This window comes from Lontra canadensis, unplaced genomic scaffold (genome assembly GCF_010015895.1).
Source record: "Lontra canadensis isolate GAN:19392208 unplaced genomic scaffold, GSC_riverotter_1.0 scaffold54, whole genome shotgun sequence".
In the NCBI taxonomy this organism is placed as follows: domain Eukaryota; kingdom Metazoa; phylum Chordata; class Mammalia; order Carnivora; family Mustelidae; genus Lontra; species Lontra canadensis.
The window spans coordinates 12,709,013-12,720,929 of NW_022631048.1; the positions used below are offsets into that span (position 1 = coordinate 12,709,013).

General features: G+C 59.0%; 1 protein-coding gene across 1 annotated transcript; it reads left to right on the forward strand.

Annotated features, from left to right (window-relative positions):
• The first annotated feature begins 1,400 nt into the window (after positions 1 to 1,400).
• Positions 1,401 to 6,766, forward strand: IGFBP3 (insulin like growth factor binding protein 3). Its single transcript, XM_032875024.1, has 4 exons — positions 1,401 to 1,872; positions 4,902 to 5,128; positions 5,445 to 5,564; positions 6,214 to 6,766. The coding sequence occupies exons 1-4, from the start codon at positions 1,464 to 1,466 to the stop codon at positions 6,337 to 6,339; spliced, it is 882 nt and encodes a 293-aa protein (XP_032730915.1). The 5' UTR covers positions 1,401 to 1,463; the 3' UTR covers positions 6,340 to 6,766.
• The last annotated feature ends 5,151 nt before the right edge of the window (positions 6,767 to 11,917 follow it).

Here is an 11,917-nt window from a genome sequence, read left to right on the forward strand (position 1 = left end):
CTACACGCAGCGAGGGCGGACGAGCGTGCACGCTAGCTTCACCCACAGCTGTGCAGGCAGGGCAAGGGCCGGGGGCAGGGGGGAGCGCAAGGGTGTCCCGGGGTGCGGTTTCTACTGCAAATTGCTCAGTGCTCCTCCAAGACACCTGTCCACTTCCTACGGCAAGTCTCTCTTTCCAGCAGCGTCCGGGAAAGTGCCCTCGCGCGGGGGTCTCTCCGGCTCGCAAAGCTGAGCCGCAAGCTCCCCGCCCGAGAGCCTTGCGCAGGGCAGCGCGCGATTCAATCCTGGACCGCCGGCGCCCTCTGTTGGTCACCTCGGGGAGCGGCGCGCGGACACCTCACAAACACCGCGCGGGAGCGCGACCTCAGGGCTCACCGCCGCGCGTAGACAGGCGAGAATCCCAAACAATCCCCACGTCGACGCACAGGAGAGCACCCAGTACAGGGATGCACGGTGGCCTGGGGAAATGACAGTAAAAGTGATCTGTTGTACGGACCATTTGGTTATTAAGGACACCTCGGCCGAGCTCGCTTTACTGCGTTTACCATCGTTTCGTTGGGGCGTCAACTCCGCCTGAAAACACAATCCGGGAGCATGACTGGGACAAGAACCGTGGTGATGTGCGCGCTCCGACAGGCCTGCTAAGGACCCACTCGGGCCGGCCCCCTCTGCCGGCGGGGGACTTTGGGTGACACGCCCAGGGGGTCTTCACGGCTGTGCGAAGAGAACCTGAAAGGCGCGGAGACCACGTGCGCACCTCCAGGTGCGCCTTTGGACGTCCCTGGAGGAGGTGGGCGAGTGGGCGCGGACGGGCCCGCGGGGGCAGAGGAAACCGGACACCTCGATGCGAATCAGGTATTCCCACTCAGAAACGTCCCACGACCTCCCGGACCCGAGGACTCCCATTCTGGAAAGCTTCGCAAAGTACACTCGGCGAGGTGCGGAGCACGCCCGTCTCCCCGACACTAGCCCTCCGCGGGGCGACCTCACCCCGCCCCGCAGGGAGAAGGGTGGCGGCGGCGGCGGCGGACTGGCGGGGGGCGCCAGGAACGCCGGGGTGGCCGGAGGCACCGGGAACGGCGGGGTGGCGGGGCCGCCGAGTTCCCCGGGACTGCGGGGTGGCGAAGGGGCCGGAGGCGCGCGTCGAGCAGGTGCCTGGGCGCCCGCGCGCGCTGCGCGCCCCCGCCCCAGCCCGGCGGCCCCGGGTGCGGCGGGAGCCCCGAGCCTCGTGCGCGCCGGCCCGCCCCCTCCCCCCCACCCCGCGCGCCGTTCCGGGGCGTGTCCTCGGCCACCCGGCTTCTATATAGCGGCCAGCGCGCTCGGGCCGCCCAGATGCGAGAACGGCGGCGCCGCGCACACCCCTGCTCGCTGCCTTCCGCCGTCCCGCAGCCTCGCGCCGCGCGCCTCCTGCCGACCCCCGCGCGCCCCGGCCGGACGAACAGCGGGCCCCCGCGGTGGGCGCCATGCAACGGGCGCGCCCCGCGCTCTGGGCCGCGGCGCTGACCGCGCTGGCGCTACTCCGCGGGCCGCCGGCCGCACGGGCCGGCGCGGGTTCCGCGGGTGCGGGCCCCGTGGTGCGTTGCGAGCCGTGCGACGCGCGCGCTCTGGCGCAGTGCGCGCCGCCGCCCGCCGCGTCCGCGTGCTCCGAGCTGGTGAGGGAGCCGGGTTGCGGCTGCTGCCTGACGTGCGCGCTGCACGAGGGCCAGCCGTGCGGCGTCTACACCGAGCGCTGCGGCGCCGGCCTCCGCTGCCAGCCGCCGCCCGGTGAGCCGCGCCCGCTGCAGGCGCTGCTGGACGGCCGCGGGCTCTGCGCCAACGCCAGCGCCGCCGGCCGCCTGCGCGCCTACCTGCTGCCAGCGCCGTCCGCGCCAGGTGAGCCGGCCGGCCCCGGGCGGGGGCTGGGGCGGCGCCGCTGCGGGGACCCCCTCGCCCCGCGGCTGGTGCCGTAGGCGCGGAAACCGGGGCCCCGAGAGCGAGGGCGCTCGCCCGCGGCACGGCGTGCAGCCGGCCCACTGCGGAGTGTTGGCTAATTACGAAGCGCTTTCGGCAAAACTGGGTCCAGGGTTTTCCGGGCAGGGAGGGAGGACACGCGGTTGTCACGACCGATCCCATACCGGAGAGCCCCCCCCCCTCCGCTCTTGGCGCGGGCGCAGCGCGGGAACGTGGGCACGGAGCGTGCGGCCCACCTCGGGAACGCGGCTTCCGTGTCCCGCAGACTGGGAGCGAGCGCGTCTACGCCGAGGATGCGGAGGGAGATGGGGAGGCTGGGAGGCGGTGCGGCCGGATTCGGACTGGAGAAGGTGGGCGGGCACGTTGTAGGGGATGGTTGCGGTTTTAAAATGCCAACACTTGCACAGACCTAGTTTGCGAAGCAGTGACACGCCTCGGGGTGCGCCAGAAACAGTAGGGTGGGAATCGGGTATTGGCATCTTTTGCATTTGGGCAACCTGACTTTCGGAAGGAAGTGACTCCCCCAAGGTCCCCCAGAGGCAGGGAGGAACGTGGGGGCTGAACTCGGTGTGCCCAGTCCTGCATCGTCCCCCTGGCGCATCCCGTCCGCCCCGGTGCTTGGATTTCCCCAGACAAACGCCAGGTGCCAGGGCTTCAGGGAGCGCGGACTCAAAGATTTCGGGGATGGTGAAGTGGGGTTGCGTAAACCTCAGTACTGTTTGCCACTTAATCCGAGGTGGAAGGGATGAGGCCCCGTTCCTGGGAGCCTCCAGAGGACAGAGGCTCACGTTTGGCCGAGTTAAGCCACTGGCTGGGCCACTGTCAGTCGCGTGGCTCCGTGAAGGACATCACCCCGATCCCTGAGAAAGCAGCGTAAATGGAGACCGCAGCTGTTGCTGCAGCTCTCCAGCAGGCTTGGCCAGCCTCCCTGGGTTCTGGGAGTCCGGCTCCTGCAGAGCTGGAGGCCGCGAGAATTCTGCCCTGGCCTCCAAGGCACCAGGCTGGACAGAGTTAGTGGGCAGGCCCCCACCCTGGCCTGGCAGGAGGGAAGTCCCTTTGTCATTTCGGGTTCTGCATATTTCCTCTCCCAGCTGAGGCTCTGTCTCTGCTAGGCAGGGCTGGCTCTGGATCCCAGAGAAACAGACACCATCCCAGGATTGGTGGGAAGGCAAAATTCCCGTTGTTTAAAACATGCACTGTTTTATCACAGTGGATTTTAAGTTGCTAGGTGCGTTTGTCCCTGAGCAGTTACGTCGTTTGCCCTGTGCACTTTGTTTCTAGCGTGTTTTCTGGGGGTATTGGAAAAGTGATATTAGAAGTTCTTAGGGCGCTGCTCGTGTCAGTGAGCCGGGAATGGTGCTTTTTAGCTTAATAGCTACACAGTGTGGGTTGATGTGTTTTATTGTAATGTGATTAGAAGACCTAAGGTTTTATGAGACGTAAAATCCGTGGGTGTGGGGAGGTACATTTAAATGGCAGTCAGAAGTTAAGATTATCTGTTGCTTAAATGCAGAGGTTTTGTGTTTCTGCTGAAGTCAGCAGGCATTAGAAAGAAAACCTGGGCGGTTTAAGAAATTACTCAGTTCTTGGAAAAGAAATGCAAATATGTTTATTTACATACTTTTAGCATCTCCTTTGTCCCCAGTACTTCCCTGAAAAGGGAGGAAAAAACCCTAAGGTTAAAGGACATTGAAACCAAATTCTACCAATTAAGAACCGACGGTATCTGGCGCTGGGCTAATCCGTGCTGGCGCAGACGCCAGACACCTTGGGAGCTCGGCCGCCCCTCCGCCTCCAGGGACTGTCTCTTCCCAGATGAGGAAGTGGCGTCCCAGGGAGGAGAGGGTGTTTGCCCAGCCCCTGGTGAGCGCACTTCGCTGGGCGCATCCTGGTAAGAGCCTGTCCTCCAGCCAGCCTCGGGAGCATTCTCCAGGAGATACTGCACCCATCCCCTAGAGCCAGAGGTCTCGGCCGGCTTCCCTGGGGCTGCCACCTATTCATGAGGGGCGGGGCCCGAGGAGGGCGCTCAGCACCCCCACGTGTGCCAGTTTCACGAGCCAAGCCCCTCCCAAGAGGGAGGCAGGCTGCCTGTGGATTGAAGCGATCGTGTGACCCACGCAGCCCTTCCCCATAGCCAGTCAGCCCCACCTGTAGTCCTGCACATGAAATCCCCGTGATGCTGGGGACATTTGAACACCAGTGTCAGGGCCTCGGTTCTCTTTATGTTAGCACGTTGGTCGCAGAGCGGTGTCTGGTGGTGGCGGGAGAGGGCCTCTCAAGGACTGAGCGCTCGGGCACGCGCAGAGTCTGTGCAGCTCCGGGGCATTCCAGCCCGTGAGTGGACAGGGAGTTAGAGATACGACATCTAGACCCATCATACGCCACCCTACACGCCCAGAGCCAGGGGACCTGCAGCCAGGCTTGGAGAGGAGTGAGGTTTCTGGGCCAGTCTGCCTGATGGGACAAGACGGCGCGGATATCAGAATCCCTGCGGGGCTTGTGGACCCCTCCCCCAGGTGGCTGTCCCCACCTGGCGCCTCTGACTCAGCAGGTAGGGCAGAGGTGTGCTGGTCCCCAGTGCCAGGAGGCTGCGCTTGGGGTGGCCTGCGGGGCATAAATCCTGGGCACCATCGCGCCTCACGCGTGCCCCCTGCCGGCGGAGGGCGCCAGGCGCTGTGAGAACCCTTCCCTGCCCATCCCCACCACCACCTCAACTCTGAAAGGACACATCAGATTTCATTCTAGAAAGCGGGCTTCCTGGGGCAGAGTGGCAGCCGTGCTCTGCTGGTACCGTGGGACAGTACTTTATGCCGGTGTTTTTTAGGTTATTTGGAATTGCTGGATGACATTTCCATCCAGCGGGGGATTGGTCGCCAGGGGTTAAGATTTTGAAAAGACTGTTGGTAACCGCGGATGGCCATCACACCCTTGTGTCCCTTGCACTTTCCAAGGAAACAGCAGTGAGTCGGAGGAAGACCACAGTGCGGGGAGCGTTCAGGGCCAGGCTGTCCCCAGCACGCACCGGGTGCCCGACGCCAGGCTCCAGCCCCTGCACACCAAGATAGACGTCATCAAGAAAGGGCACGCCAAGGACAGCCAGCGCTACAAGGTGGACTACGAGTCCCAGAGCACCGACACCCAGAACTTCTCCTCCGAGTCCAAGCGGGAGACGGAATACGTGAGCCTTCTCCTCTCGGGGGCAGTGGGCTGGGTGTGGAGGGACCCTTCCCACTGCGGGGTGTCATGGAGCTCCCGGTGGAAGGACGTGAGCAGGGGCGCCCTGAGACCGGCAGTGTTCTGTTCGCCTGGTCTCTCGGTGCCCTGGCCTGTGGCGACTCTCTCCCGGGTCCTGGGCCTTGCTCTGGGGACCTCACGGGAGACGGGGAGCCATGGTTGGTGTCATGGTGGGGATGGCCCAGCAGGTCCCTCCACGGATGCATGGGACTCTCTGAGGCCGCACGCTCCCGAGTAACCGTGGCTCCCCCGCACCGCAGGGGCCGTGCCGCCGGGAGGTGGAAGACACGCTAAACCGACTCAAGTTCTTGGACATGCTTAGCCCCAGGGGCATCCACATCCCCAACTGTGACCGGAAGGGCTTCTACAAGAAGAAGCAGGTAAGTGGCAACCTCACAAGGTTCCCTCCCCCGCTCCCGCCGCCCGCACCTCCCCTGACCCGCAGAGCCACCAAGCACCACCCCCAGAGGTCCCTGGTCTAACTAAAGGGCCAGAAAGCTTCCCCGAGATCCCCTGTTGGTCCCCCCTCGCCCATCCTTCCTGGGAGTCGTAACACGGCTGGGGGGTCTTTACTTTAGGGCAGGGTAAGCACGTCTCTAAACAAGAACCACCCTGTGACGGCAGCACCCACAGTTCCTGCCACAGTAGCTGCAGAATGGGTGAGGCCACGGGCCTCCTGGTGTCTATCAAACCTCTCGGCCATCAGCCATTAGACCAGCAGCATGCCGGCGTGTCCCCACGGGTCCCTTGCTCGGCAAAGGTGCGCTAAGAGCCCATCTGTGCGGCTCTGCAGGCACCCTGAGACAGGTGCACCGGACAGGGGGACCCTCTCACCCCCTCAGGCTGCTGGTATGCCTGCAGGGCGATGGGGGCCAATGTCCACCTGAGACCTGAGGGGCGCGGAACCGCCCCTCCCTGCTTCTCCAGAGCACCCCCTCCCCCACATGCATGGCCTCCCTGCGTGCCTGCTGTACCCTTGGCCCTGGGCGCCCGGCCCTTGGCCCGGGTTCACTTTGCGCTCCCCCGCAGTGCCGCCCTTCCAAGGGCAGGAAGCGAGGCTTCTGCTGGTGCGTGGACAAGTACGGGCAGCCGCTTCCCGGCTTCGACGCCCGGGGGAAAGGCGACATTCACTGCTACAGCATGGACAGCAAGTAGACGCTGCTCACCACGTGCACCGGGGGGCTGGGCTCCGGGGCCACAGCGGCGTGTCTGGGGGAGCGGGAACAGACCCCGCAGGAGGGTGCAGGGGGCCCCCGACCCAGCTGCGGCAAGCAGCCCTGGGGAAACAGGGCCTGGGGTCAGGTTGTCTCAGAGACACTTGGAGTCCCTTGGAAGATCTTGGACTTGGACCTGTGCACGGTCACACCCATGCACACAGGGAAGTCTGACAGCCCGCCTTCCCGGCACGGCTGCCACGGACTCGTCCTCACGGGCAGACTGTTGGAAACCACGAGGACTTGTGAAAGGCACGTGCTTCCCACTCACAAGTGTGGCTGGTTTTTCTCTGTAAAACGTAACAGATATTTTGATAGTCTGTGATTGATACCATTGTAATAAAGTTTATTTTCACTTAACACAAAAATGAGATTTTAAATGAGATTTATGACGTTGAAGAGTTGCTTTGGTGTTTGGTACTGCTTTGTCTGTCCAGAAATGGGAGAGCCATTGGGGAAAACAGAATAAAGGTGTTTCGTCTGGAGACAAATCTAAGTAAACAGAAGAAATTTTTTTTTAAGATTTTATCTGTTTATTTGACAGAGGGAGGGACCACAAGCAGGGTGCGCGGGACAGGGAGAAGCAGGCTCCCCGCTGAGCAGGGTGCGATCCCAGGACCCTGGGATCATGACCTGAGCCGAAGGCAGACACTTAACCCACTGAGCCACCCAGGCGCCCCCAAATTTTCATTTTTAGCTACATATTTATTTCCCCACAAGCTGGAAAGAAAGAATTCAAGGTTCTGGGTGGCACTTGTGGACGTGGCCTCTGCCTACGTCTCGCCTCTGGCAGGTGCTCCTTGGTGACCGGGTAAGGCGAGCCCCCATACCCCGCAGCCAGAGTCTCAAGCCGAGGGTCCCCAGGCAGTTAAGCCTTTCGAGGTGGAGGAGTTATTTCAATATATTCCTTTTTCTGTTTGTTCACCATAACGTGGAGCTCAGAAACGCCTTACTTTGCACAAAAGACTACAAGGGCAGGCTCACCATCTGGCCACAGCCTTGGTTTATATTTTCCGTGGCAACTGATTGCTCTCAACCAGAGTTTAGAGACAGCGCCTAGGGTTCTATGGGGTGCACTGGAGCATTTGACCCTTGGGGTTTTCTTTTTCCTCCAAACATTTTCCAGCGCTGCGGCCGACCGGCCTGTGGCCCTGAGCGCGCCCGTGTGTGCGCCCACACAGCCCACTTCAGACCCAGAGGCTGTTGGTTCTGTAGAGAGCACGCCTCGTCCCCACCTGGTAAATGAGCACAGGCCTGGGGACAACGGTGAGCCCCGCACCCTGGTGTCTGGACATCCCCATGCACCTGTCCTGGGGCTTTCTTCCGGAGGCGGGGGGCGGGGAACAGCAGGATTCCGCCCATCTCAGAGGCCGTGGAGTTAGAGCAGGGTTTTCCGATGACCGCAGACAGAAGCATTTTTCCATTCCGCAATTCAAGAACGAGTTTTATTTTTTTGTCTCGCTCGTCACCTCCTCAGCACGATATAAAAGTAAAAATAGTTTCACCACCCAGCAAAGAGGGACAGCTTGTCAGGGATGCTGGAGGCAGCTGGAGAACCCCGGGCCCGCCGCACTCGGACCCCCCTCTTCTGTTTCTAAGTCACACGCACGCGTAGAGACAACACATTCTCCGGACGTGTCACCCTCGTATCCGTCCTAGGTCGGATTCGCTAGGACGTGTGTCAGATAATCCTGGACAAGATGCGAGCCACGCCAGAGAAGAGAAGCAGGCCTTGACTGAGGCGCTCCCGCCAGGCCTGGCTGCTGTCCTCGAGGCCGGGCCTGGGTCCCACAGGTGAGCCCGAGACACCCCAGGGTGCGAGCAGGGCACGCAGCCTTCCTGGAAAACATGAAGGGGGTCTCGAGGCATTCTACCTACCTGTGACCTCACTTTCATTGTTTTAATAAAGTTTTTTTGGGAAAAGGCATTTTTGAAAAGTTTGTCTTGCACTGAATTTATAAGTAGTTCAGTTTTACCATAAGGAAATCCCCATCCCCGTGTTAGTGACTGACTCCGTGTTTTGTGGCGCTGGAGAAATAAACCAGGAGAGAGGAAGGTGTTCTGAGCACACAGGACCCTCCACACCTGCTGGAAACCTGCGGTTCTAGGAGGCCGACTATGGGCTCATTCCCACCTCGGGAGGGCATGGCAGGTGGACAAGTGCCCCCCGTGACTATCTGGCCTTTGCTGCATTTTGGGGGTGTTCCCCAGGGACCTATCTTGTCACCACTCAGCTTTCAGAGCCAAGAAGGGCGGGCATGGAATGCACGCCGGACAGCCTCTCCTGGGGCCCTTTCTTACCTCCCCCACCGCTTGGAGGGCAGTGGATGAGGCAGGAGGAGAGGGAGACCCGGAGGCTGGGCGGGCTCCTGCCTTGGCCTTGGCGTAATTGTGCAGGTGCCTTCAAGAATCAATGACCAGCCTCCTTGCACAAAATGGCCTGTTCAGAGCCGTAATTGACCCTGTAAAGAAGCATTTGAGATGGGTCCACCCTGCGGAGTCATAACCTCTGGCATCAAGCTCCGTAGGTCTTGATAGAACAAACGCAGAGGAACATGGGACAGGCCATGGTCCAAGGTCAGGAGGGGTCCATGCCTGCCAAGCACTAACCCAGAGGAGGGAGGGAGCCAGCGAGCAGACGAGGCCCTCGGGGGCAGCAGGTGCCAGGTGACCATGGGATGCTTGGGGTGCACGAGTTTGACGGGTGTCCTGGCATCTGGGACCTGAGTGCCGCAGGCCCTTTAAAGCCCCCGCTGGTGAGAGCAGCACAGAAATGAGCATGCCAGGGCGTGTGTGTCACGGGGCCCAGGGAACCAGCTGCTCCCGCAGCTCTCCGGCGTCCCTGGGGTCCAACCAGCCAGACACACAAGGCAGCATGACAGTTATGGTGCTGAGGAGGGCGTCATGGAAGGGGCTTCTCCGCTGTGGCAAGCTGTCCAGAGAGGCCCGACCCTGGGACCCAGCACTCCTCCAGACACGCGTCTGACGGCGGCGCTCCAGGCCTGCACACAGCACCAGGACGTTTTAAACGGAAACACATTCCTTAGAAAGGACTGTGATGTCACCCACCCTGTTGTTGAGGTCAGCGATACGGAAAAATGCTCAGTGTGGGTGAACATGAGAGCCAATGCGGTGGTACTGTGTACACATAGCACGTGCCCCCACACACGCATGCACACACAGGCACACTCATGCACACACATATACACAGGCATGCACACACACACAAGACACACTCACATGCACACACAGGCGCACAGAAGCAGTCATGCAACGTGCACACAGGCGTGCACACATGCACTCAACTAAAAGGAAACACAGCATAGTGCCCGCCCTGGTTGTGCAATCGTAGACGCTGGCATCCTCACTGCACCTGCGCCGAGAGCCTCGGGTGGGGAAGGCGCCCTCGCTGCTGCCGTGGGCAATGAGAGTTCACAGGCTGCTCCAACTCTGAGCAGCACAACTGAATCGAAAGGGAAACAAAGAAGCAGATCCTTTCCGTTGGAAACAAAATCGTAACTGTCCCTGCAGCATAGGCTTGGAGAGCCAGGCAAGGTATCCTATTAGGAAGTTAGAGCTAGAAGCAGAAAGAGTAACAAAATGGCAAAGTTGGCATGAAGTTTCTGATGGTTGAAACCAAGAACACAGAGATGGGATGAACAGAAAGGGTAGAGCCAGGGGCTGAGTGAGTGAAGATGAAGCCGACAGCGGGCCACCTGTCGTACAAGGAGGCAGGGCCCAGAAATTGCGAAATAAAGGGAACAGTGGAGAGAACTAGAGGCTAGAAGCAGGGAGGCTGAGTCCAGACCACAGACGTCCTGGCGAGTATTTACAGAAATAAGAGAGAGATCTCATTGTAAGGAAAAAACACACACGAAAGACTGTAGGCTGATGGGTTCTACCAAATGGAGAAGGGGACACACTTCAGAAACACTGACGGAGGCGCCGGCGTGGGTCAGTTGATGAAGCATCGGGCTCTTGATTTCCACTCGGGTCATGATCTCAGGGTCATGGGATCGAGCCCCACGTCAGGCTCCACGCTCAGCCCAGAGTCTGCTTGAGATTCACTCTCTACTTCTCCCCCACCCTTGCTCTCTAAAATAAATAAATAAAATCTTTTAAAATAAAAGAATTAAAAACACTGGCAGATACATGATGGTGAATTTGTAAAATATCAAAACTTCGAGAGAGAAAGAGCAGGTCCCAGATGAGGAAACAGCGTGGAGCAGACTCCACAGGGTGTGACCATGACTCTGGACGCGGGAAGGACAAAGGAATGACAGCCATGGGAGTTTTACAGTCAGTCACATTGCCTTTGAAGGCAAGGGCGTGAGAAATCGTTTCAGGTGCTGGGGACCCGGGGACATGCTGTCCTGGAGAAGCACACTGATGGGCATTTTGGAGGAAGACCCAGTGTGGGAGCCTACGAGTCCTGAGGTTGAAGGTAGAAGCTGGAAGGGGGCAAACGGAGTAACAAACCAAGATGCTGTGAACGGGTCCCACGGTCAGCACTCTGGAGTCAGTGATTGTCCAGTGGCACCAGCGCTGTCCCCCGCCCCTTCACCTCCCAGGACAGCGGGCACTGTCTGCAGAGGTTTCTGACTTCACACCTGGAGGGTCCCCTGGTGTGGAGCAGGTGGACGCCAGGGGTGCTGCTAGGCTTCCCAAAACAGGACAACCCTGCCACGAGGAATTGTCCCTCCCAAAATGTCGCTCGTGAGGAGATTTAGGAACTCATGGAAACCGATGTTGAGATTTGCCAGTTGAACAGACAGAGGCAGGTTCGTTTGCTGAAAGTCAAGATGTATTTGGTTACACACAAGACAAGGCTAAATGTTAGAGGGTAGAAAAGTGATATCAGAAGAAACTAGCCAAAATAAAGGAGAGCAGCTCGTACCATCAGAACAAATAGATTTTAAGCCAGACAGTGGTTAACTGGAGGTAGGGAAAGTCACTACAAGATAACAAGAGGTAAGTTAACCAGGAGTAGCTAGCTGTTCCAAACACCTGTGCACCTAATAAGATATCTTTCAACGATCTTATTTGAAAATTAATACGATTACAGGAATTTTTGCCCTGTCTTCATTATTGATTGTTAAACAGACAAAAATAAAATAAAATAAAATCAGTGGGGGTTCAGAAGATCTGGGACCTCCACACTAGCCTGCTTAGCCGAACCAAGTTACATGGGGGGGAATTACAGGTGACACGTCCTTCTCAAGAACCCACAGAACACTGAAAAATTTATCACGTACCAGGTCGTAAGAAAGCCTCAGAATCGAAATAGGCACTACATACATGATAGTTCATGACCATAACGTGATTACACTGAGAATTAATGACGGGAATAATCTCCCCAGATCCCCACATTTTCGAAAACAAAAAAGCACAGACATGAATAACTCAAGGTTGAAGGAGGAAGTAAGCATCTTGAAATTAAAACTCTGTGGGCCATGTTGATGACGATAACGAAGGCAAGCAAGAAGATCAAAAGAAATATACACCAGAAATACGTAGGT

Coding starts and splice junctions, on each gene's coding strand:
- IGFBP3 (XM_032875024.1), top strand. CDS start 1,464: ATGCAACGGGCGCGCCCCGCGCTCTGGGCCGCGGCGCTGACCGCGCTG. Junction 5,129..5,444: donor CCAAGCGGGAGACGGAATAC/GTGAGCCTTCTC, acceptor CCCGCACCGCAG/GGGCCGTGCCGCCGGGAGGT. Junction 5,565..6,213: donor GCTTCTACAAGAAGAAGCAG/GTAAGTGGCAAC, acceptor GCTCCCCCGCAG/TGCCGCCCTTCCAAGGGCAG.